The following is a 26,926-nucleotide window of genomic DNA, read 5'->3' as shown; positions in this document are numbered from 1 at the left end:
GGACCAGGGACCAGGGACCAGGGACCAGGGACCAGGGACCAGGGACCAGGGACCAGGGACCAGGGACCAGGGACCAGGGACCAGGGACCAGGGACCAGGGACCAGGGACCAAGGACCAGGGAGTGTGGCTGTTTTGTCACAGCTCTGGAGAAAAGTGGAGAAAGTATAAACACACCTTAATACACACCTGAAACTGTGTCAGGCTCACGCACGAAATGGCAGTTCTGAGTAATCCCAGTCGTCCAGGTTTGATTCAGAGAACAATACGGGGCCGTTACAGGTTGAATAGGGTCGTTAAGGCTGAAACTGGAGAGAAAAGACACGTTTTAAGACAGATTTAAGGCAGCGTCCAGCAGTAATCTGACCAAAACTTAAGAAGAGACTTGGACGAGCAGCCAAACGACGTCACTCCTACAACGATTTGTCCCGTTACAGATTTAAATTTCGTGTTTTGCTATTGATCTATTATATAAAACATTAATTTTATCTTAAAATCAACAGGAATTGCACATTTTATTACAGTATTATAACGTACGCTTAAAAATTTGGTGCAAAGATCTCAGAATACTTCACAAATAAAGTTTAATAACATTTAACATTAATTCTCATTTGTATTTATTACAAATTCTTACAGTAAATACGGTAAAGTCGTAAAAAGTAGTGCAGCTATTCACATCAGTTCATGAAATACCAATTAAATTAAATATTCTTCTATGAGAGAAAAGCTAAAATCAAAAGTCCATCGACACGTTTTACACGACGCCGCTGTACAAACGCAGTATCAAGTGTCCAGCGTCACTTTTTGTCCGCGAGTCTCTGTAACAGCGCGATAACCGTGTCCTGTTTGGACGACAGAAGCTCCAGCGCCGTGGCCACTCTGCCCAGCGACTCCACCATCCTCTGCTCCCTCCGCTCTCTCCGCTTCTCCCTGGCCTCCGTCCTGCGTCGCGCCACCCGATCCAAATACGCCTGCTCCTCCTGCCTCTTCAAAACCTCCCTGACCAACGCCGTGGCCGACTGCTCCTCGCCGCCTTTCCCCTCCGGTCCAGACGAGGGCGCTAGCGAGATGGAGGCGGACGACGAGAGGCAGGAGTTGGCGGTGGACAAGCTGGAGATGTTTTTGTTCAACTGTGCGCCGCTGAGACGGAGCGGTAGGATGCTGGAGGAAAAGGTGGGGTTTTTCCGGGTAACGAAGCGAGCCTTGGCGAGATCTATGTTACCGGCCGACGTCGCGACCGTAGACGCTTTATTGGACGAGGGGGACGCGCTGGAGGTGGTGGTGGCGGCGGCGGCGGTGGACTGCTGGAGACCGCTCGCAACTATGTCACCGTTGAGGAAAATTAAGGGTTTAATGTCCGCGGAGTTGTTGGGGCTGATGGTCACCGTGGTAACAGAGGACGCCGAGGGTTTGCTGTCGGCGGTACGTGCGGTGCCGCCGGGGTGGAGGAGCGAGGCGGTCTGGGGGAGGTGGGGTTTGACGACGATTTTGGTGACGGGGCCGGGCGGAGGGCACGGAGGGTTGGACGGTTTGGTTCGTTTGTTGTTGTTGTTGATCTGAGAGCCCACGGTGTCGGACAGAGTGGCGTCCATCAGCTGGAGACAGAGGACAAGGGTCAGAGTCAGGGGTTTCTTCTCTTTTAAAGTTCATTTTATCACGATTATTTATGTTGATTTATGTGATTTTAATGTATTTCCTCTTATGTAAGCACTTTGTGTACAAGTTATGTTATACAAATAAACTCCTTTTGGCTTTCAGGCACAAAACAAAACTAGAAAACACTGTCAAATATGAAAATGTGTTTGGACATTTCAGTGTGAACAGTGAACTACAGGCTTAGCTAATACTGTTATGTGTGTTTCATTTACAGATCCTTTGGTTTCAGGATAACAAATAACAAATAACAACCACCGCAAAAGGTATTAACAATTTAAAACTTAATCAATTGAAGTTTTTGTTTTTGGGAGTCGTTAAAATGTAAAAAAAAAAGGTGAAACTCATGAATAGTTCACCATATTATGCAACATATTATAACAAACTACAACATACTACAATATAATACTACATACTACATACTACAACATACTACTACATAATACTACATACTACAACATACTACAATATAATACTACAAACTACAACATTTCTTACTCCTCTGAAGTGTGTCCTCTGTTACGAGATGCGACTGGTCACTAGTGTAAATAAAGTCCTTTAAACTGTTTTTCACGACGACAAAACTCACATCAAAAAACTCCCAGGACGTCTTGGCGTGGCCCGTCTCTCTGCTGCGGTCCTTCACCCTCTTATACGTGACAATGAGGTTGTTCCATTTGCGGCGGATCTTTTCTACAGGAAGTACGTGTCCTTTTGAGGCCATTTCTTCTTGGACGCTCTGGAAGAGCTGCGAGCGCTCACGAGTGTCGTACAGTCCCCAGCGCCGGCCCACCGCCTCGATCAGACACAGCACGGCTTTGGACGAGAAGTCAGAGCCAGAGGGAAGGGGCTTCTCCGACGGGACAGAGGACATCCCAGCGGCTACAACACAGAGAGGAGTCAGCGACAGGTGGGACTCAAGACAAAACTATTAGCCTGTGTGCGGAGAACAGAACTAGAATGATGAAAAGATCACACTTTAGTATTTTAGATGATTCTAGACTGGAACAGGAGCCACGGATGAAGGGAAAATAAAATAATAATAAAACTGGACTGAGTATAAACTGGATGTTGATTGTGCTTAGAGTCTGTCCCAGGACATGGAGCAGGTTAAAGGTTTAGTACCTGGAGCGATCTTCAGGTAAGTCTTTCCATCTGCGGCTGTGGTGAAGAAGCGTTCTGTGTTTACAGGGTCTAAAAAAAACACAAAGATTAAGACACAGACATACAGGTGTGTGTGGCTTATATCCAGGTGTGTGAGGTGTGTGTCTGGTGTATCTGTGGTGTGTGAAATTGTGTGTGAGGTGTGTGAGGTGTGTGTCTGATGTGTGAGGTGTGTGTCTGTGGTGTGAGGTGTGTGTCTGGTGTGTGTCTGTAGTGTGTGAGGTGTGTGTCTGTGGTGTGTGAGGTGTGTGTCTGTGGTGTGTGAGGTGTGTGTCTGGTGTGTGAAGTGTGTGTCTGGTGTGTGTCTGTAGTGTGTGAGGTGTGTGTCTGTGCTGAGGTGTGTGTCTGGTGTGTGTCTGTGGTGTGTGTCTGTAGTGTGTCTATAGTGTGTGAGGTTGTGTGTCCGGTGTCTCCGGTGTGTGTCTGTGCTGAGGTGTGTGTCTGGTGTGTGTGAGGTGTGTGTCTGTTGTGTGTAGTGTGTCTGTTGTGTGTCTGTTGTGTGTCCGGTGTGTCTGGTGTGTGTCTGTTGTGTGTAGTGTGTCCGGTGTGTGTCTGTGCTGAGGTGTGTGTCTGGTGTGTGTGAGGTGTGTGTCTGATGTGTGTCTATAGTGTGTGAGGTTGTGTGTCCGGTGTGTCTGGTGTGTGTCTGTGGTGTGTGAGTTGTGTGTAGTGTGTCCGGTGTGTGTCTGTGCTGAGGTGTGATGCACTCACACAGCAGCAGGGGGGCGCTGTTCTGGTGCTGTTCCTCCGCACACTGCCCCCCTCCCTCTGCGCTCACGCCGCAGGGCGCAGGCGGCTCCTGGCTGCTCACGGCCGCTGCAAATGGCTTCACGTCCTCCTCCTCCTCGAGGACCAGGCTGTTTGTCGAGGCGGGGTGGTCGGTGGCGGGTCCCTGTGCGGGATCCATGTCTCCCGCACAAACAGGAGCCGCGCGTCCTTCGCTGCGCAGGTGGAGATTTGGGAGAAAGTTTGGAGATGGCGGATGTCAGTCCGTGAATAATACTTCTGCTTGGAGTATATTTCACTTCAACACTACACAGTTCAAAGTGTTTCCTCACGGCGCACAGTCGAGCTATCTTCAGTGTTTTTCTGAGAAGAGAAATGGCTGTCCTCAGCCTTCGGATGCGCAGAGCGACTGCGCAGCTCTCTGCGCACTGCTGCAACTGTGCCACTGACGTCAGCTGCACACGCACTGCAGTGGACACGAGAGTGGACACGAGAGTGGACACGAGAGTGGACAAATGACAGGGACGGATGGACAGTATAAGGACTGAATTTATGCACTTTTAACCACAAAATGTTTTCTGCAAACGCCAAAGACTCAGGACATGAACTCATCACAGACATGTTCAAACATTTGTACATGTTTTGTATGACAGTATTTATTAAAAGACATATGTTCAATAAACATTACATTTATGTGTATTTGTTTTTTACAGTACACACAGATCCATCCCACATTTAAAAAAACAACACAAAAACAAAACATTGGCCTAAAAACATTAATTGTAAAGTGTCCAGAAAAAATCAGAGGCCCCTCTGAGGCCCCGAGGTCCTCTGAGGTCCTCTGAGGCCCCGAGGTCCTCTGAGGTCCTCTGAGGCCCCGAGGTCCTCTGAGGTCCTCTGAGGCCCCGAGGTCCTCTGAGGTCCTCTGAGGCCCCGAGGTCCTCTGAGGTCCTCTGAGGCCCCGAGGTCCTCTGAGGTCCTCTGAGGCCCCGAGGTCCTCTGAGGCCCTGAGGTCCTCTGAGGTCCTCTGTCCCCTGGGCAGTTGTCTGGTTTGTCTCACTCTGAGGGACAGAAATGTTTTCTGCCTTTTCAGATAAACTTTCATGAATCTGTTGATTTATGTCGATTTGTAAAATTGTGCATAAATCTGTAAATCTGCTGTGAGGGAAATATAATAATATATTTTATTATTAAGTTAAGTTATGATGTAGTTATAAGTTATTTTATTTTTACTTGGGGTTTAGTTGATAAGTAAAGTTTTGAAGTTTTATTTGCTGCTCACGTCTGAGAGAAACTGAATTTCCGCTTCAGGGATGAATAAAACTAATGATTCTGATTCTGATTCTGAGGACGAGGGTTGAATCTTAAACACTGTGTTCAATTCTTTTTCAAAAGATTCTTTTAATGTCGCACCGACGGAAAGAAACTCAGGATTATCCTGCAGAAAAAGGACATTTTTGTTTAACTGGATCCAGAGAGAACCATGTGCCCAATAAACAAACGTACCCGATTATACGACGCACAGTTGGAGAAAATGAGCTGGATGTCGGACACAAACTGTCCCACTGTCTCGTATCTGTCCCTCTGGAGTTTGTCTGTGACCTGGTCCAGACTCATGGGTGTGCGGATCACCCTGGTGTATTCTGGGAGATGACACGGGTCAGATTTAAAGAGACAGTCCTCGTCGTCCCTGTAGAGTCCCAGCAGCAGATACTGACAGTGCTGTGGACACAGGACAGACTCAGTGAAGAACATGGACAGTCCAGGTAAAAGAGACAGTGTCTTCTGACCAACATGTGAGCTGATACGAGACCGGACAGGGCGGCGTCCATGTGCAGCTCCGGGTACAGCTCCAGAGTATGGAAGAGGACACAGGGGGTGCATATCCAGGGGCTGCTGTCCCTGCAGAGACACGATTAAAGCAGCGTCAGTGAATCTGAAGCATCAGGGAGAGTCTCATGGATCTTACTCCAGCAGAGCGTCTGGGACATGAGGCAAGTGACATTTCTGATGGAAGGAGCGAGGACACTCGTCACACTCCACCAACGATTCTCCTTCTGTTCCTTCTCCGCGGCAGATCCAGCACTCGTCATCGTTCTTCTCGTTGTCCTGCAGAGACACAGAGCGACACTGTTTGGCACAGTGAACTATAAAGAACTATAAAGAACTATAAAGAACTATAAAGTGAACTATAAAGTGAACTATAAAGAACTATAAAGAACTATAAAGAACTATAAAGAACTATAAAGTGAACTATAAAGAACTATAAAGAACTATAAAGAACTATAAAGTGAACTATAAAGAACTATAAAGAACTACAAAGAACTACAAAGAACTATAAAGAACTATGAAGAACTATAAAGAACTATAAAGAACTATAAAGAACTATAAAGAACTATAAAGAACTATAAAGTGAACTATAAAGAACTATAAAGAACTATAAAGAACTATAAAGAACTATAAAGAACTCTCTCTGCAGATGAAGAGCTCAAAGGTTTGTCATATTTGGCTGTGAATTAAACAAGTTAAACTTAAACAATAAGATTCTAAAGTGACATCGTTGACTCACCAAATCTTTACTATCTGGAAGACAAAGGCAACAATTACACAGCAGAGAGTGAACGTCCACAACCCTGTCCTGCAATGACATAATGATAGAAACAACACACTGCTGTAGTTTATTATTTCACTGCTGTAGTTTATTATTACACTGCTGTAGTTTATTATTACACTGTAGTTTATTATTACACTGTAGTTTATTATTTCACTGCTGTAGTTTATTATTACACTGCTGTAGTTTATTATTACACTGTAGTTTATTATTTCACTGCTGTAGTTTATTATTACACTGTAGTTTATTATTACACTGCTGTAGTTTATTATTTCACTGCTGTAGTTTATTATTACACTGTAGTTTATTATTACACTGTAGTTTATTATTTCACTGCTGTAGTTTATTATTTCACTGCTGTAGTTTATTATTACACTGCTGTAGTTTATTATTTCACTGCTGTAGTTTATTATTACACTGCTGTAGTTTATTATTACACTGCTGTAGTTTAACTCGGGCACATTTACATTTTTTGTAATGTTGATTAATGTGCATTGTCCCTTTTTTAAATAAATAAATAAATAAATAAATAAATAAACAGACCTTTACTAACTCTCCCAGTGCTTTTCCTTCACACTTTATTTGCAGCTTCCATGAAACATCTGTCTGACACGACGCCTCCTTCACAAAGTTCACTGGGGTCATCCATCTGGTCTCAGTGCGGATGCTCCGCCCACATGTGCCTGATGGTAAACGCACCGTCAGCGGCGCCACACGGCAGGAAGTGACACAAACACAACGAGCTCGTTACCTGAGGCAAAGCGTTTCGTGTGGAGTAAACCCGTGACATTCCCACACTCCACTCTGAGGACTCTGTGTGGGAGGGATCTTGTCTCTAAATGCACCTGGGGACGTCCTTCTCCGTCCTCTTCATGTTCCTCTACATTCGATGGATTAATAGAATTTAAACAAATGTAAAAATATATACAATTTAAGATACACAATAGAACAGAGTCTAAAGCAGCACCTGTTGAACCTGAGGGACTTTCTCTGCTCGATGAATCTCTGCTCTCGTCTTCTGTCTCTGCTCTCTCGTCTTCTGTCTCTTCTGTCTCTGTGGACACAGCTCAGTCAGGACATATTTTCTATTAGGCTCCATTTTATCATCAACAAACCTGCTGTGGTTTCCTCAGGAGGAAATAAATGCTTCTTGACCTTCCACGAGTAAAGAGTCAAATTCATTTCACGTAAACATTATAAAAGTTACAGACAGATCAGAATCACCTTTGAGGATCTTTTGTATCCTACGGTCGTCAGGTGTCCCTCCTACAGAACAAAACACGTATAACTTTATCTGCTTAAGGTTAAACTTAAGGCTCTGGTTTAATGTCGTGGGAACACATTACTTTTATGAGTTTTCCTAGAGGTGTTTCCTTACAGCGGATGCTTAGTTTCCAGTTCTTATTTGCTTCTTTTCCTGCAAGTTGTTCAAATTCAGACGGAGTAAACCACCGGCTCTTCACCAGGATGCACTTTTCACCTAAAACACACATTTACACAAAGTACTGACACATACTTTCAGCAGAGTAGTCTATAGTTTACTGTGTTTGACGTGACAGTAGGACGTTTTATTCCTCCTCTTGACCTCGTACCTCTGGAGAGTCTGTCCCGGTGCAGGATTCCCTCTAAATCTCCACATGTCACCGGCAGCTGGACTTTATAAAACCCCCATGTCCAGATTTCTCCTTTTTCTCCCTTTTTCAACGGAGGGGCTGAGTTAAGATAAACATTTGGTTAGAAATACGCTCCTATTACTGTAAATAAAAGAGTATATATATATTTGTGAATTACAGAAGCACAGTTTTTTGCATTTCTTTCGTAAACGTGGAGTAACTTGAGTCGACATAGACGGCCGCTCGTCGTCAACGTCACCGTCACCGTCGTCAGTGGTTTTCTTCCTCTTTTTTCCAGCTTTCTTCACTTCCAACTGGGGATGGACAGTATTGGAAAACGATTACAATGTCATTTTATTGCATTAATACGACAAAAATATACAGATTTAGCCTTAAATGTCTTCGGTGAGGTTCTACTGTTGCGCAAACGTGAAAGAATCGTAAAAGTAAAGCTGCAGAAATATCAATAATTCAACCGTTTCAATATTATTTTGTAGCAGATTTATTCCACACCTCGTCTTCCGTCTTCTGTCCTTCCGTGTCGTCCTTGTCCTCGTGGTGCACGTCCTCCAGCAGGGCGCTCTCACACGCATAAGAACCTGCCGTTAAGAGAAAATACTTCATAAAACTGTACTACGTCACAGCACGGCCCCCGCAGGAGCAGCGTCTCACCATCGATCAGGCTGTGTCGGAGCATTCGGAGCGTGGGGTAAAGGCTCAAGATGGGCTCCTTGAACGCACATGTCCAGAAGCGTTTGATGCGCTCGGGTCGTTTTGTTTCTATAAACTCCAGAACATCGTACACGGCGTCCTTGATCCTCTCGTTGCTTTTCATACGGTTGATTTTCTGCACAGAATGTTCAAAATCAGGGTCAAAAACAGATTTAAGTTCTTCATTTCCTAACTTCCAGATTATCCCAAGTAGCGCAAGTACAAAAAGTAATATTAAAACTGCTTTACACGCGCTAATATTTCGTTTCAAAGTTGCAGGTGAGGTGTGTGGAGTTTAAAAACACGGCGGAGCACTTCCTGTATCACCACATGATGACATCACAAGGTGGAACAGAGCGTTTCCAGCCTAAATCTGCAGGGTTTGAGTGTTAAACGTGTGTGAATGAAACAAAAAAACACAACTCCAGGTCTGTTTTTGATGAGGAAACGTTCGAACAGATCAGAAAATAGTGTCATGTAACAGTAAAAGACAAAAGTTTTCAAGTTTTGTTTAACTTTTGTGTTTTCCTGTGATAAAATGTCGATTACAGACACGCCTAACACTTCAGTGACGCAGTTTGGTCAAAAGGAAACAGTGGAATATTTCAATAATCAAATAAAACAAATGAAAACTCCATCTTTTGCAAACAGAAAACAGCCCCGCCCTGCGCTGCTCTGGGCGCGAGTTTAAATCTGACGCGTCCAGATTTGGGTAAAGCGCGCGGGGCCCTGTGCTGGGGGGTCCCCGGGGGCCTCTGTGGGGCTCCCCGGGGCCGGTCACAGTGGACTCACCGAGAGCTGGTCCGTGGAGATGAGGTTGAAGTCCCGGAGCTGCCTCACAAACGTCTTCGGTTTGTCCATGAGAGACAGGTTTGTTTTGTTGAGGCGGAGGAAACCGAGCAGCTCCTTCTCCTCCAGAAAATCCAAAGGGTCCATTATTTTAGGTCAGAGACAGAGTCAGGTCAGAGTCAGGTCAGAGTCAGGTCAGAGTCAGGTCAGGAGCAGAGACTCACGAGGCTGCAGCTCATAAAATCAAACCTGAACACATAAAAAAATAATAATAATTTACTCCAGAATCAGGAGAATCTGTGCCGCCCTGTGTCTGTGCCCAGTGTCCCCGAGGAGTGACGAATGGAAAGTGAAAGTTAAGTTTGGTTTGGGATCATTTGTGACCAGCAGAGGGCGCTGTGGTCACGGGGAAACGGACCATAATAATAATAATAATAACACATTTTATTTATATAGCGCTTTTCAAGACACTCAAAGACTAAAAAATATAAAAATAAAAAAAAAAAAAAAAATAAAAAAAAAATTAAAAAATAAAAAAAAATAAAAAAAAAAAAAAATAAAAAAAAATAAAAAAAAATATAATATAACAAAAAAAAAAAAAAAAAAATATAAAATAAAAATATAAAAATAAAAAATAAAACTGTATTAAAAGTCATCTGGCCTAATTATTCACTGTAGAGACATGATCCTCTGTTATACATGATAGAAAACAGCTGGTTTGTTTAAAGTGGAGTGTGTTATAGTCTTTAGGTCTATATTTAATACAGATATTTATCAGTTGATGCGTCTACGTTAAATAACCTGCAATACCTACTTATATATTCATTATTACAGTTTAACTATAGCAAGGCTTTTAACTGATGTGTTAATTTGACCCTAAACACAGGGAGTTCATCTGTGTGTCAGGCCTAAAATAGAAAGAAAATACGTTAAAGCACAGCACAGGTGAGTCCTGGGCCACGGGTCATTCAGGCGGAGGTCGTTTGGTCAAGTATCCAACGATTATTATTCAAACTGTTTTGGTTTTACTTCTGTTCCCTCAAACATAAACACTTAAACCCTCAGACACATTTGCAGACGTCCATTCTACAGCAAAAATCAAATCAACACAACACTTTTAATCTTTAACACTGTTGGAAAGTGCTGTTCATACAGGCAACACGCTCAGACGTTTATGGTTCTTCTTCAGCGGTTCAGTTTTATAACGGACGCTTCTTTTCCATCTTGAATTTCTTTCCCAGACGCTGAGACTCAAGGACAGTGTGCCACTCCTCACCGACCAGAATGCACTTCTTTTTACCTGGAAAAAGACTCAAAAGGTTAAAAATATTGTCTACAGGCTCCAGCTGCAGGTAAAGGATTGTATTGTATTGTGTTGTATTGTATTGTTGTATAATATAATGTGTAAATGTGCAGCGCTGGACCAAGACTGAACAGCCTGATGTGGCTCGTGTAAAGTCTCAGGGAGCTGGTTTTGGGCCGGAACCTGTCAGCTTTTCCCGGAGGCACACCGCAAACAAAAGTCCAGTAGGCTCAAGTAGATCCATAAACCAGGTTCTTTATTTCGGCAGAGGCGTCATTCAAACTGATTCGACACGATCTCCTCAAAATCACCTCTCAGTGAGCTCTTATACTGGCACATCACATAACATCCTCTTAATGATTAACTCAGTATGTCTCGACATAAACAGGTCCCTTTGGTTTACATCTCTTGTGTGCTTAGCTGGTTCTGTGAGTTCAGACATGCACATAACAGTTCAAAGTTCTTATAGCAAACATACCACAGTGGAGCTCACAGGAGGCAAAACAAGTAATGGTACAGTATTCGTAATATGAAGTATTAAATAAAACATTAATCTCAAACCTTCTGTGCATCAGGAGCTTTTGTGTCTTACCGTCTGTGGTCTGCTTCTCCTCCTTTGGCCGGTGCGTGATTCCTGCTGTGAATCACAACTGTTTATGGCCCAGGTCTTGTTCTCGCCGTTGAGCTGAACTCTGACGACCTGCTTTACTTATTGGGAGCCTCTGTGGCGTTACATCAGAGGTTTTTCTTGTAATCAATGTAAATCCATCACCCTGAGACTGTCCACGAGCCGTAAGGAAGGAGACCGAGCGAGATAACCGCTGTCCAAGATGAAACACTGAGACATCCGAGGCCCCAGCAGACGACCTGCTCTGTGAAAGTGTCAAACAGCAGAGGCCTGAGGTTCTCGAGACGCCATCGTGGAAGGACAACATATCTGAACCGTCTGATCCAAGAAATCCTACTAACGAAAGAGCGAAACTTACCAGCAAGATGAATTTTGTTCACAAACTCGCCGACAAAAGTGCTCGAGCCTGTTTTAGCAGAAAGAGGGAAACACTTTGTGCATTTGTGGATGAGAAATGTGTCTGTGCTTTTCTCACAACTGGATTTAACAAATGTTTCATCATCGGTTTGATCGTTATCGCAAGATCAGAACCTCTAAACGTGGTGGAGGACGACGGAGTGAAGATCCTGTGGGACTTTCAGATACGACAAACCAACTAGACACTGTGGTGATGGACACACAACATCAGGAAAATATATGAGAATATGAGAAACTAGTGCAAGTCCAAGGGCTTTGAGAAAAGAGCTGGAGAAGGTCTGGAAGGTGGAGGCATCAGCAGCTACAGAAGATCCCAGGAAGGAAGATCTCAGTCCAGAAAAGTGCAGTACTAAGAAGCGCAAATATACTGAAAGATACTGCACAGAAGCACGGACGGGATGACTTTTTTTTCCTTTCCAGCTCAGCCTATGTCTTCCCCTTCCCCTAAAATAGGTAAGATGCTCGATTATGAACAGAAATAAACAGTCTGACACTCACAAAAACGCTCTGTTTCTTCTCCTCTTTTTATTATCACACTGTTTTCCCGTCTCTGCTCTGTCCTGTATCTTCCACGTCGTCATAAACCGCATCTGTGCGTTTGTCCAGACATTGATCTACAGCTTTCAGAACCGTGTCCAGACGGCGATCCAGAGCCGACAGGTGAGCTTCTGAGAGCAGAGGGGCCACCGCAGACAGAGCGTCCCGGGACAGAGACTCACGCAGCACATCTGACAGACGGACGCCGGACAAGAGACGCAGGCGCAGCAGGGTGGAGCGCCGGATCCTGGGGAGGAAAACGGTGATTTTTAGGACCACAGCTGAAAAGGTTTAGTAAAATAAGACGTGTGTTGTTGTCTCTGTGTCTTATATTTGTCCTGATTCCGCTCAAAATGACTCTAAAGTTATTCAAGAGCGGTATATTTCTGTCAATCTGACTTTTTTTTAGTATTGATACCTGTAAAAAAATGCCCCGTTTTGCTGATGCGCACCTCAGACTTTGACTCTAACGAACTCTTTTCACGTGACGCCTGACTCCACCTGGACCACATGTGTCAAACTCAAGGCCCACGAGCCGAATGTGGCCCTCCGCTTCATTTTATGTGGCCCTCGACGAGTAAATTAAAAGGTACGATGGTCTTAAAATGTCGTTTTATCAGGAGATACGCAGTTAAACAACCATATTTTTACAACTCTCATCCAATCAGAGGACGCCTTGGACTTTCTATTGCGCAGAAGTTGTCGGAGAGTTCGCCATAAGCAGCAGTTTTAGTCGTTTTTTAGTCGTTTTAGTAGCACAGACTATTATTAATCTGCCTTATATCTGTTTATCTTAATCAAAATCATCCAAACAAGTGAAGCATCGCTGTGATTCTGATTTTGTTGCTTGTTTTTTCTGCTTTATTTATCTGATTAGCTGTTAATATCTTACGTTAACAAACCAGACACGTGTTCAGTTCTGTCTGTGCTTCATGGAGCTGAATAAATATAAATGTGTTTCGTTAGCGTTAGCGTGATGTACTGATATTCAGCCTGTTGTTCCACATTTTATTATTATTATTATAACTTGACTTTAAAGATAAAATGTCTGTTCTTGCTCTTAGATTTTGTAAAATAAATATCTCAAAAGATGCATCTTATAGCCCAGTGCAACTTAAATGTTTTTTTTTTCTTCATTATTATGGATATTTTTGGGTATTTGGGCGAATTATACTCCAAAAATTACAGTATATAGTTTAGATATCAATTAGTATCTGATTTTTGATGCTTTTTAAACCCTGTGTACTTGAAATATCACTACATCTTTTTGTCCAGGACAGTTGACTTGGAGAAATCTTACTACGCTTAAACCTGACGTCAACTTAAAGCTCCCACCTGTAAGTTTATTTCGTTTTTTCTCACCAGTAGAAGACAGAAACCCTTTCCCTTTCCCCTCACCTGGTCTTTTTTAAAGTTCATCACTGTCACGCCTCTAGATCGGGCCGATAAATTACAGATGGAAAGTTTAAGAGCGTTAGAAAAAGTGAAAAACTCCAAAAATATAAATATAATTATGGTTAAATGCCCAATGCACATTTGCAATTAATAGTAAACAAACCTTATTACGTATATCTATGGTATTCACACATTAAACACAAATATTACAGGTGTTTTGAGACTTATTTGTGTCCTGACTTCTGTGATCTTTGCTTAGGTCGTACCTGCAGCACTGTTTCAGAGGCGTGAGGATCGAGGGCTCATCGATCGAGTGACGTCCGAACCTGAGGACAGACGCCTGAGTACACGACACTCTCACCACGTTAAATAAAACACGTCTGCAAACTCACGCTCGCCCGTTGTCCAGATGCAGCAGAAATGTCTCGTTCCCAAACTTTTCAAACGTCTCGTAGTGATGTCTGTCCATGTTATCTGCGAGAAAAAATATGTACATGGGAAGTAAATAGTTTAGTGTAACTGTAACCAAATGTAATGCAACTACTTTTTCTATATTTATTACTTATTCAAATGACAAATATCGCATATGGATTTGCATAGATGTGAAAAAATGTCTGTGTAACTGTGTATCTCCTGATAAACTGACATTTTAAGACAGTCATACCTTTTAATTTACTTTGTCGCGGGCCACGTAACATGACTTGGCGGGCCACATTTTGCCCACAGGCCTTGAGTTTGACACATGTGTAGTAGACAGTGTAGAAGTGTATAAATATATATGCAAAAAATACAAATTCTGAGTTACTGCATTTACGTACAGTGACTTTTTCATTTGTTGTTATCTAATTAGTTATGTACAAATGCAAAACAAACAGTGAAACTACTATAAAATACTGCAACTCCATGTGAAAGTGCAGTATTCTACGTATTTACACTAGTTATATACGTTTACTTTACATATACACTTTAAGCCGAGTCTTCAAAATAGTGTAACTAAATACATTTTTCAAAGAATTCTTCCCAACACTGGTAGTAGTACTAGTAAGTAAGGAGTAGTAGTAAAGAGTAGTAGTATTTGTACTCATAAGAAAGTCCAGTATGGCCATATCGATGACGTCCACGAGTCTGGTGCCCTGGTCGTACGGGGGAGTCTTCTTCACTGTGTCGCAGTAATCTGGGTCCTTCTCCCACCTGACGACATGGAGGTATTCACGAAATATTATTATTATATGAGCCTGTAATTTATCAGAGTAAAACCAAACAATTTTAACACAGGACAAGTTAATATAGAATAAGAAGAGAATAATGTTGTGTAATAACAGTGTGAGCTACTGATATGACCGGTGCATAGGACAAGATACAGTTGTTTTTTTTCTTCTACTAAAATAAAATATTTTACCAAAAAAAAGTATATTTTTAATTATTTATTTATTTTTGTATATTATTATTATTATTATTATTATTTATTTTTTTATTTTATTTTTTTTTATTTTTTTATTTTATTTTTTTTATTTTTATTATTATTTTTTACTCTGTTGAAGTTTATTTTACTTCCTGGTTGGACACAGGCAGCATATGTAGAGGTAATTTTGTAACTGGCCAGGACTTGTCTAAATTACACTATAGTTACGGTTATACTAATAAAAATAGATGACAACAACAACATTTATTTTGTTAAATCCATCAAAACGATAGATAAATGTATTCTACTTTAGAACTCACCGGTTCATCCTCTATTTTTGTACTTTTCTTCTCAACTTTTTCCACCAAACCAAGTAATAATTAGACAAAAACATGCAAACCTGCACTGCAATGGGCCGGTTGAAGTTCCTACACATGTCCAGTAGAGAGCGCTGCAGGCTCATGAATAAAGGAGGACATGGGTCAGAATCTGAACCTGGGCTGAAGTTAAAACAAGTGACGTGACTGATTTAACTCAACTGCATCAAATGTGAATAAAAGTCATAGAAAATAATTACAAGGTCAGTGGAGTTTTAGGCCAAGAGACTATTATGCAAAGAAAAAAACAAAACAAAACAATAATAAATGAATAAAATAATAATAATAATAATAATAATAATAATAATAATAATAATAATAATAATAATAATAATAATAATAATAATAATAATAATAATAATAATAATAATAATAATAATAATAATAATAATAATAATAATAATAGGCCGAGATTCATTTGAGCCGGTAACAAAACTGGAAAAATTACATAAATTTGACTTTTCTGGAATAAATCTATATTTAATCTATTTTAGAACTAGTATAAATGCTAATAAATGTATTTTAGTATTTGTAATGAGTAGACCAGGGGTGTCCAAACTTTTCTCATTAAGGGCCACATATAAAAACACAAACAAACCTGAGGGCCGATTGAGGGACATAGACTCGTCGCGAATACAGTGAATACTTCAAATCTATGTGTTTATTACAAGTTGAACTGAAACACTAGACTTTTATTCATGTTTACATCCTCAATACGACACATTAAATATCTGATATGAGCTTGTTACAGTAGATTTTCAGAAATGTACAGTTAAAGTGCTGTTTAAGGTAATATGGGCCTATTCACCTGGAAGCTCAAGGGCCAAGAAAAATTGCTCTGAGTGCCACATTTAGCCCCCGGGCCACAGTTTTGGGCATGGGTTTTTCCTTAGTATCAAATATCGGTTATTAATAGTGACTGAATAAGCTTTACAAGACCATGTCCCTCTGAAATATGAAACGTGTAACTAACAATCATCTATTTGGACCCCAAACAAACAAAAGAAACAAAAGAGAACAAAAGTAGGGCCATTAAAGGTTGAAACTGGAGACAATAGCCATTTACAGTTGACAGATTAAACTTCGTCTTTTGCTAATCGTCTATTCATTAAATTTCTTATTTCGAATCGTATCTTTTTACGGGACTCACTGCGCCAGCTTCGTGCGACTGTAGGACCGTCTCCATGGCGACCTCCAAGACCTGCGAGGGGCCAGGTCGAGATCGGGCAAAAAGGCGGCGAGCGACACCTCCAGAGCGTGAGGACGACCACAGATGGGGTGCTCCGTGGAACAGTAGTACTCGCACTGGCCGTAGAAGCACACATTACCCGCTAAAGGGAGACAGATGAACGCGACGTAAGTGCAAACTAATAATCGGAGGTCAGCGAGGTTCTGCGCGTCGTACCAGGAGACGTGAAGAAGGTCCGAGACAGCTTTCGGTCCGTGGTGAGCTCTCGGATTTCTGTGGTGACGTTAACGAGCCTCCCGACCACTGGGGGGATCCTGTTGAAGCCGAGTACTCTAAAAAAGAAAAGACAAAGAACCGATTTACCTGAGAGAAGATTTACTCAGTTCAATCAGGTTCATCTGGTCTTACGATAGTTTATTTTAGTCGATTCTTTTTCCAGATCAAGGTTTAGTTTGTTTTTATCCCTGGCAGTTTGGACTCTTCCTGTGACGTGTCCGTTCAGCTGATTTAAACAGGCTTCAGGACAGTATCCCAGGTGTGTGAGAGTAACACAGCCCCCTCATCCCGGTTTATCGTCCTGTGGTCACGTTCCTGTATTTCAATCGCCTGGTGTTTGCTCGGTGTTAATCCAGGATGTGGTTTTCTCTCTTGCAATGATCAGAAACGCTCGATTTGAGTTGTTTCCTTCTCACATTCTGTCTTATGTTCCTTTTCCATTCACTGAAACCCCTCCCTGTTTCCTTGATGTATGTTTTATTACAAGACCTGCAGGTTATTTCGTATATGACGTAACATTTGTGCTCCGGTTCTGTTTTATCTTTTGGGTGGACGAGTGCTCGCTTCAGTTTTCTACACGGTTTTACTGCCATATTTATATTGATATTATAGTGTTTTATTCATTGCCCTCTGCACTTTCTCTGTTATATCCCTAATGTGCGGTACTTTTACAATGGCTAGACTCTTTTTTATTTTAGTTTTTCTGTCTGTTTTGCCTTTTTTATTGCTCATTTTGCGTATGGACACTGCTTTAAAGCGCTGTGGATGTGTCTGTCTTCTGTTCTAATGTTCCTTCTGTTAAATAAAGTCAGTGCGGGTTGTTTTTTTGTTTTTTTATGTCTTTTTATTTTGACGCTGCTGTTGTGTCTTATATTCATGTCCGGAAAATGTACTGCATCGTTTGCTTCATCTTCGTGTGTGAATTAGATGTTCCTTGTGCTCTGTTTTGTGTTTAGGTGATCTGTTAGTTCCTGTGTGTTCCCCTTTTCTTTTTCTTTTTTTACATTTTTTATTTAATGTTCACCTGGAGTTTGTTGGTTGTTTTTCACATGTTGTTTGTTTTCTGTTGATTAATTTACTTTGTCTGTTTCTGTTTCATTGTTGATTTTCTAACTTTCTGTTGGTTAAATTAATTCTCATGTGCAGCCCCTAAGAGGCGACTGCTTTTGTGATTTTGGGCTTTACAAAAATAAATTGAAGTGAATTGATTTGAAACACAAACGGTGATAAGACAAAGAAGACAAACAAGACACACCGAGATATGACGTGGTTTCTAGACGTAACAGCTATTTACAATTATATGTGCTAAGTCTGTGTTGTGTGTGAAACATTTCTGTGATTTTGGAGGAGTTCAGGTGGGTCAGAGCAGAGGAGAATGTTAGGACTAGTAATCCGTAAAGTAAACTGAGAAAAGAAAATACAGAGAATGTAAACAGGGTGAAAATGTATAAGGTGCTGTGATTGGTGAAAACCTATCTATCTATCTATCTATCTATCTATCTATCTATCTATCTATCTATCTATCTATCTATCTATCTATCTATCTATCTATCTATCTATCTATCTATCTATCTATCTATCTATCTATCTATCTATCTATCTATCTATCTATCTATCTATCTATTTATTTATGTATTTTATGATTTATTTATTTATTTTAAATGTTTTAATTTTAATTTAATAATTTTTTAATACATTTTTTTTATTTTTTATTTTTTACTTGTTTATTTTGTATTTTTTATTATTATTTTTTATTTATTATTTTTTGTATTCATTTTTTTATTTATTTAATGTTTAATAAATGTTTATATTTTTTATTTTTTTACTTGTTTAATTAAAAAAAATATTTATGTATTTATTTATTTATTTTTTTATTCATTTTTTTATTTTTTTTTTATTTTTTTTATTTATTTATTTTTATTTATGCATTTATTTATTCTGTGTCCCTTGTATGTCGCCTCTGTACTTTTCCACGTCTTGCGTCCACATTCGTTGGTGCTGTGTTTTTGTCCTTCTCCTCCAGGACGTCCATGAAGAACTCGCTCACGACGGCTCAAAGAATCACCCAAAGTGAAACCTTTTTTCTGCTTTTGGTTTTGTCTTCAGCTCTTCAGATCGGTTCGTTAGTGCAGTGTTTTGTCCGTCCAGAGGCAGCTCTCCACTACGAGCAAAGTGACGTTTATGGCACTTTTTGTGAAGACGGATACAACATCGTGGGATATTAATATTTCATCTGCTTTTGCTTTAATGGTTTTCAGTTCCTGGGCCGGTTGTTTTGAATTCTTTCAGTGTTTCTGGGTCGCTAATAACGGTTTTATGAGGTTTACTAAAGCTCTTGAGAAATTATAAACTACTGAGCCAATGCTACGTGTCTTTTTTGTGGATTTTGGAGGTGCCGTATGTTCGATGTGTGATATTTGCAGTTGGTTTTAGATCGTTGTACGTTTCCTTTGTCTGTTTTCTCTTCATATAACAGCGGTTTTAAAGAATAACAGAGGAAATACAGAGGGAAATGAAAAACAGAAGGTAAACACACCAGTAAAACCACGGAGAAAACTGAGGCAACAACCCAAAAGAAACGCGAGCGCAGGACGATAAACGGGGACGAGGGGCTTTGTTACTCTCACACACCCGGGATACTGTCTTGACTGCAGGTGGCGCTGTCGTCCTGCCTCAAACGGACAAAGCAGGAGACATCTAGTTGGTGAATATTGAACTAAAATGAGCCAGAGTCGTAGTGACAAGATGGACGACCACATGATGTTTTTGAAAACTACACAAATTAAATCGTCTTCTCAGCAAAAAGCGGTTGGTAAAATTGTGGGTTTCTTTTTAGTAATATATTGCAGAATGTTTAGAAGTATGTTTTATATTGTTTTTGGTTAAATTATATTATTTAAAAGCCAAATTTATTAGGGAATAAAGGGTTAAAATTGAAAAAGTGGATATTTCAGTGACTTAAAGCAGTAATTGAATGCAGTTTTCTAAATTTTCCAAAGAAGAAAAGGAGGTTTTTGGGTTCTCCAGAGTTAAATCAGTGACCAGTCTGAGGAAAAGTCCAAGCTTAAAATTAAAAAAAGGAAATTGACTTTTAAAAATGAACCCAATCACCACATCTGCACTACGTTATGTTCAGAGCCTCTAAGTTCGTCTCTTCATAGTAGCATTTTATCGTAACAAGCAGCGTTTTTTTTTCATTTTTTACTCGTTTTTATTGTTGAATATTGCCTTTGTGACATTTTTGAACCTTATACGTGTGACCTGGAGTCTAACTTTTTTAATAAACACAAGTAAAAAACATTTTCTGAGCACTTAAACGCAGAGAAAAACAAGATTACTCAAACGTGCATAAATCAAAATACTACTCTACGTTAAAAATGGTTCCTTATCATGTCTCCGTTAAAGTTTTTCATTTACTTATTTCCAAAAACCCTCTTAATATCTTCAGATGTTCTTATACTGCATACACATGGAGTCTTGCGTAGTATTTTAAGCAACAAAAAAACACAAAAACTCTGAAATAATTTGAATTTACACCTGTGCCACGCCCGTTTCTGTACCTGTCCAGGTGAAAAGCTGCGATCTCGGCGTTGTGTCGCTCAAAGTCGGAAAAGTAGAAGAGGTTGAAGTCTGTCTCTGCGTTTCTGGACTGTCTGGAAGTATTTACACACATCGTACATCAGCTAAACAAAACAAACGCCTCACACTCCAGATCTTACTTCATTGGTTTGAGCAGAGCTTGTCCGTAGTTTGGGAATGAAACGACCAACTTCAGCTGCGTTCCTCCGGATTTCTGAACTGAAACGAGAGAATAGACGAGTTTGTTTGGAGTTTTTTTGTTGATTTTGGTTCATCTAAATCAGCAGAAGCCACTTTAGTCTCGTAGTTCTGGGGTAAATGCTTTTTCCAGGCAGTATTTGTTGTTTTTTCAGACAGTAATTACAAGATTTCAGCCAAGTTTTGTTACGATTTGCACTTTACAATTAGAATTTAGGATAAAGTGCTCGTTTTAAATACATCTACAGTAAACGGAAATTACACAAATATAAATATAAATGCTGAACTAACACAACAATCACATTTTAAAAAACAGTTTACTTAAATAACTCCTTTTGTGATTTGATAATTGCTATAATTCAAATAATCTTTTTTATGTTTTCCAGGTCGGCATCTTCCATAAAAACTCACACATTTTTTACGACTAATTTGTTGTGATTGTCTATTTTTTCCAACTTGGTCGTCCTGTTCGATCAGAATGTCCAAACTTTTTCCTCCCAGAGCCACATCTTCAAAAATATTTGACGCTGAGGAAACAAACCCGTGGTCAGTGCGGTGGTCAAACAGATGGAGCCTTTAATATTGTCCTGGCCACCGTACACAGTGCAGCTTTAAGTGAGGCCGAAATGCTAAAAATGTCCGTATTTGTTCAAGTAGATGTACTGCTACGACTTATACAGCAAATTTGACAAAAAAAAAATATCTACAAGTACTTATTTTATTGTAAATTTGACAAAAAATAAAAATAACAATCTACAACTATTTATTTTATTGCAAATTTGAGGGAAAAAAACAACCTACAACTGCTTATTTTATTGCAAATTTAACAAAAAAAAAACAAAAAAAACCTTCAACTGTTTATTTTATTGCAAATTTAACAAAAAAAACAAAAAAACAACCTACAACTGTTTATTTTATTGCAAATTTAACAAAAAAAACAACAAAAAAACCTACAACTGTTTATTTTATTGCAAATTTAACAAAAAAAAACAAAAAAAAAACCTACAACTGCTTATTTTATTGCAAATAAAAAAAAAATAATAATAATAATAAAAATAAATAAAAAAAAAACAAAATCAGATGGAGCCTTTAACATTGTTCTGACAGAGCTACCGTACTTTTTTTTTTTTTGTAGTATTATTTTGATTGAATTTTTCACTTTATACAAATAAAACTAAAAACAAACACACACACAAAAAAAATCACAAAGAAAAACAGCACAGCACATTATCAGCAAATGAAAAACAGAATAATTTAAAGAATCACATCGAATGCAGCCGTTACGACGAGAAACAACAATCTCCAGTTACCGTCAGTATTACACCACTATACTTTTAATTTTCAGAAAATCCAGAACATTTTCACATTTTTTGAAGCGATATCTTAAGCGTTTAAAAGTCGTTCCACATTTGGACAGAGGGGGCGACGTTACCAACACATTTTAACAGTTTTTCTACCCAGCGTCAGGAGGAATTGTACTTTCTATAAATGTAGAGCCACCGTACTTTTACTAAAGCTTGAAACGTGAATTTTACATCTGTGTCACAATAAAACGTGATGTTAATGAGGCAGAACGGGAGGATTACTCAGATTTCAGGGTCAGGTTTCGATGAATCCAACTGAAACTAACGACGTAAAGCGTTTTTTGTGTGAGAGTTTGAATATTTAACCAACTATAAACAGCTAATATTTGCATGTGTTTATAAAAATAAGCCTGTGTTCCAGTGCAGCAGCTGAATGAATGAGTTTGTAGTGAGCCTGAGGACTGAACGCCGCCGCCGCCGCTGATCCTGACGCCACGAGCCTCTTAAATAATTCAAAAACCAAATCCACAGACATTAATCAAAGCCTAATGTCTCGTATTTAGTTATAAAACCTGTTTAGAATGCAGATTAAACTCAACGTGTGCTAATTCTGTGCGCTAAGTGTCTGAGAAAAGAGGCGATACAGCGATGAGAGTTTAATCTTTCACGTTAGAAGACACAAAAGTCACATTTTCACACGTTTTATTCAGGAGTGTGATGGTTTTGACGCTCAGAAAATGAATAAATGTGCAGAAGTCGTGATATTTCTGCAACTTTTCCTCAAACTGCACCGAAAGCAAGACTGGAATTTAATGTTTTTTACTCTGATTGTGTCAAGATCCCAGTTTGCCTCGTGTTTTTGTGCTGTTTTCTCGCTCCCTTCTGCGTCAGAGCCTGGACCTGGGCGGAGTTTCTGGCTCCTCCCACGCACACCTGCGACTAACTGTCAATCACGCTGGACCTGACACTCGGCGCCACATCGTCCTCGTATCCACAGCGGTACAACTCTGCTCGGCTCAGTTTCATGTTTTTGCGTTTGTTATTTTTGCTCCTCGTCAGATCCCGCTCCCCGGAGAGCTGGGTCGGAGACAGAGGAGCCACCTGCTCGCCAAGTTACACGTCAGATCCGTGGACAATAACGACGAATGAGAACACTTTTAATGCCGTACTGTGGGACTTTTCAAGCAAAGGAGCAACATATCCATGTGGAGGGAGAGAAATAAGATGGTGGAAGCATTAGAAAAGTTACACAATGAACCTTTAAATTAGGCCTAAATGATAAAAATGACCATATTTGTCCAGGTCGACTTACTACTACAAATTTTTCTGCAAATTTGACAAAAAAAAATCTACAACTATTTATTTTATTATTTTACTGCAAATTTGACAAAAAAAAAAATTTAAATAAAAAAATCTACAACTACTTATTTTATTGCAAATTTGACAGAAGAAATCTACAACTATTTATTTTATTATTTTATTGCAAATTTGACAAAAAAAATAAAAAAAATAAATCTACAACTACTTATTTTATTACAAATTTTACAAAAAAAAATCTACAACTATTTATTTTATTGCAAATTTTACAAAAAAAAAAAATCAAATCTGCAACTATTTATTTTATTGCAAATTTGACAAAAAATAAATAAATTAATTTTTTAAAAAATCTAAAACTACTTATTTTATTGCAAATTTTACAAAAAAAAAAAAATCTACAACTATTTATTTTATTGCAATTTGACAAAAAACCAAAACAAAAAACAAACCTCGTTGTCTCTGACCCCGTTGCTCTCGTTTTACTCCAGGACTGTGAACACCCCGCTCTCAACTGTCTGATAAATCTACCTTCGTTTGCACATTTAAAAGCTGTAAATAAACCTTGTTAAACTGTCCCCTGAGTTCTGTCTCTTTGGTCCCTGTCCCTCGTTATGACAGAATGTTTGCTAGCACGTTAGCCGTCAAATGAATGTGTAAAAACGGGACGGATGAAGCTGGGACTGGACAGAACAGGAGACGTGTTTGATACGACGGGACGTGGTTTCGGTGCAGCGTTTTGTCCCTAGAATTCGGTATCGATCGAGTATTTGAGTTTATTCCAGTGTTTTCTCTGTCCCACGTCATAAATAAATTGCAGAAGAAGCACAACAATAACAAACTCCGCAGGATGGACCATGATCCTTTGCTCCGTTTCAGTGCAAAGGTCATAAATTACACAACACCTGCTGTGCTGTTATCGCTTGAAAACGCCCATTTTCACTGCGAGCGGGGTCTCCTCTCCGCAGATATGACGCGTACCTCGGCTTGCTGACGCTTCCCGCTCGTCTCCGTGGAGAAAGATCAATTTAATGACGTACTACGGAACATTTAAGGGAGATAAATATCATCTCCAAGTAGAAAAGAGGGTTGAAAGATCACGTAGAGGTCGTTCAAAGTGAAACTAAACACTGTCGTTATGTATTTTTGGACATTTTAGCGTAAACTTTGCACGTCTGACTTCGCCGACCGCTGCGATTTCAAGTAGTTGGTGACATCACAACCCTCAGCCGTAGTTACAGCCAGGAGTTTATGATCACAAACAGTACACAACATATATATAACAAATGTATACATATATATTTAGGACATTAAAGCGAATTTGGTGATTTTGTTGACGATAAATATCCGATAATTGCTAACTGCACTTCTCTCACCGGCCCCTAGGATGCGCTCCGTCGCCAGGTAACGCATGAGCTGCTCCAGAGCCGGGTCCCTGGGGTCGTACAGCCGCCAGCGCGTGATGCCCAGGTGGAAGCGCAGCCACGGCGGGTGCGTGCGGACGTCTCGGGTCCAGCTGATCTTCTCGTAGCCCGTCTCCGCACTGGCGCTCACCCTGGAGAGGTCAAAGGTCATGATGAATCCACTTATACGGCAAAAAAAAGACCAAAAAGAATCACACTTTGAGCAGTTTTTGATGTTTTATAAAGGATTCTGTTGAAAATTGACAGATCTACGGTAAATATACGGTGGGTTTTTATGTAGAATGTTATTGTTTGTTTATTTGAATGTTTATTGTTTTGGAGTGTTCCACAGTATGGCATTAAACGTGTCAAATCAATCAAATCTATAGACAATATCGTGGAATGAAAACACTTATAATTGAACAAATGCACTTTTAATGCCGTACTGTGGGACATTTCAAGCAAAGGAGCAACATGTCCATGTGGAGGGAGAGAGATCAGAAGGTGGAGGCATTAGAAAAGTTACATAATGAACCTTTAAATTAGGCCTAAATACTAAAAATGTCCATATATTTCCAGGTCGACTACAACTTGTTTTATTACAAATTTGACAATAAATAAATAAATAAATAAATAAATAAATAAATAAAATACAACTACTTATTTTATTGGAAATTTGACAAAAAAAAATAAAAAATAAATAAATAAATAAATAAAATACAACTACTTATTTTATTGGAAATTTGACCAAAAAAAATAAAATAAAATAAATAAATAAATAAAATACAACTACTTATTTTATTGGAAATTTGACAAAAAAAATAAAATAAAATAAAATAAATAAATAAATAAAATACAACTACTTATTTTATTGGAAATTTGACAAAAAAAATAAATAAATAAATAAATAAAATACATCTACTTATTTTATTGGAAATTTGACAAAAAAATAAAAAAATAAAATAAATAAATAAATAAAATACAACTAGTTATTTTATTGGAAATTTGACAAAAAAATAAAAAATTAAATAAATAAATAAATAAAATACAACTACTTATTTTATTGGAAATTTGACAAAAAAAATTAAAAATAAAATAAATAAATAAAATACAACTAGTTATTTTATTGGAAATTTGACAAAAAAATAAAAAATTAAATAAATAAATAAATAAAATACAACTACTCATTTTACTGCAAATTTGACAAAAAAAACAATCAGATAATTAAATACAAATTACAGAAATGATTCTTCTTAGACATTTCTGTGAATTTAAATTTACAAAACCCATGAAATGTGAGTTTGCACGATGAACTCTGACCTTTAAATGAATAAATAAAAACTCACCAGTTACTTTCAAACTGACTCTCCTTCACGTTCTCACTTGTCTCTTCCTCTGGCTTCACCCTCAGGAGCCAATCATCTTCTTGGAGCGGTGGACGCGACAGATTGTACAGCGGGTGATTAAATAACTCTTCCAGCTTCGAGTGACCTTTGACCTTTGCATGCTCCACTGATTTCCTGTCTGTGGTGGTCGGGTATGCGGCCTGGTCCTGCGTCGCGCCGCTGCTGGACTTTGTGTTTTGAGTGGTTGATTTTTGGACTGATGCAAGGGAGGAAGAGGAGGAGGAAGAGGAGGAAGAGGAGGAGGAGGAAGAGGAGGAGAAGGAGGAAGAGGAGGAGGGTGGTACACAGGCCGTCTGAAGCACCACGACGCAGAAGAAAACCAGGAAGAGGTGCAGGGCGAGGGACAGACAGGCCAGGCACAGGTAGAGGGAGCGGGTGGGTCTGCGCACCAGCTTAGGCACCATCCTGCAATCACAACACACGATCAACACCAGCGTCGCCGTGGTTACCGCCTCTTGCATAAGACGCCGGGGTCGCCGTCGAGTCAGAGCGGCGCAGTAACGCGGCTTTAAAACGTGCGGCTAATGCATGAACAAATTAACAGGCGATTTTAAAGACAACTTAAAGTTTCTTCTGAACAATCTGGTACAAATCATTTTTTTCTTTTTTGTGAGATTAATGAATTTGTACACGGTCCCTTACGAATAAAGAAAGAAAGAAAGAAAAAAATAATAATAAAGAATAAATAAAAAAGAAAGAAAGAAAGAAAAAGAAAGAATAAATAAAGAAACAAATAAAAAATAATAAAAAATAAATTAAAAAAATAAAGAAAGAAAGAAAGAAAGAACAAGAAAGAATAAATAAATAAATAAATAAAAAATAAATAAAGAACAAATAAAAATAGAGAAAGAAATAAGAAAGCAATAAAGAATATATAAAGAAATAAAGAAAGAATAAAGAAAGAATAAAGAAAGAAAGAAAAAATAAATTAAG

General features: G+C 39.3%; 3 protein-coding genes across 6 annotated transcripts; all 3 read right to left on the bottom strand.

Moving 5' to 3' along the window:
* Window positions 1-792: 792 nt before the first annotated feature.
* Window positions 793-3,955, bottom strand: si:ch1073-357b18.4 (uncharacterized protein LOC797129 homolog). The gene is made up of 4 exons (XM_033970824.2): window positions 3,527-3,955; window positions 2,777-2,845; window positions 2,241-2,533; window positions 793-1,593 (listed from the first exon to the last, which is right to left on the bottom strand). The coding sequence occupies exons 1-4, from the start codon at window positions 3,720-3,722 to the stop codon at window positions 796-798; spliced, it is 1,356 nt and encodes a 451-aa protein (XP_033826715.1). The 5' UTR covers window positions 3,723-3,955; the 3' UTR covers window positions 793-795.
* A 397-nt stretch (window positions 3,956-4,352) lies between these two features.
* Window positions 4,353-9,592, bottom strand: LOC117374944 (nuclear body protein SP140-like protein). Of its 4 annotated transcripts, none has more exons than XM_055223736.1 (16): window positions 9,269-9,592; window positions 8,438-8,612; window positions 8,279-8,364; window positions 7,944-8,079; window positions 7,745-7,864; window positions 7,499-7,632; window positions 7,377-7,418; window positions 7,264-7,307; window positions 7,120-7,181; window positions 6,904-7,032; window positions 6,696-6,835; window positions 6,111-6,179; window positions 5,511-5,650; window positions 5,332-5,443; window positions 5,048-5,263; window positions 4,353-4,979 (listed from the first exon to the last, which is right to left on the bottom strand). In XM_055223736.1, exons 1-16 carry the CDS (start codon window positions 9,410-9,412, stop codon window positions 4,809-4,811), a joined length of 1,920 nt encoding a protein of 639 aa, XP_055079711.1. In that variant the 5' UTR covers window positions 9,413-9,592; the 3' UTR covers window positions 4,353-4,808. The 4 variants fall into 4 exon arrangements, with proteins under 4 accessions (XP_055079711.1, XP_033827073.1, XP_055079710.1 ...); XM_033971182.2 differs by having other exon boundaries at window positions 7,120-7,206; window positions 7,268-7,307; XM_055223735.1 differs by having other exon boundaries at window positions 7,120-7,200; window positions 7,268-7,307.
* A 2,552-nt stretch (window positions 9,593-12,144) lies between these two features.
* Window positions 12,145-26,397, bottom strand: fam20cl (family with sequence similarity 20 member C, like). The gene is made up of 11 exons (XM_033971080.2): window positions 25,941-26,397; window positions 25,827-25,839; window positions 24,561-24,769; window positions 20,509-20,587; window positions 20,350-20,442; window positions 16,730-16,845; window positions 16,475-16,655; window positions 14,627-14,736; window positions 13,938-14,019; window positions 13,812-13,871; window positions 12,145-12,397 (listed from the first exon to the last, which is right to left on the bottom strand). Exons 1-11 carry the CDS (start codon window positions 26,395-26,397, stop codon window positions 12,145-12,147), a joined length of 1,653 nt encoding a protein of 550 aa, XP_033826971.1.
* Between the last annotated feature and the right edge of the window lie 529 nt (window positions 26,398-26,926).

This window comes from Periophthalmus magnuspinnatus, chromosome 8 (genome assembly GCF_009829125.3).
Source record: "Periophthalmus magnuspinnatus isolate fPerMag1 chromosome 8, fPerMag1.2.pri, whole genome shotgun sequence".
NCBI lineage: Eukaryota > Metazoa > Chordata > Actinopteri > Gobiiformes > Gobiidae > Periophthalmus > Periophthalmus magnuspinnatus.
This window is presented reverse-complemented; position numbering and strand designations above follow the sequence as displayed.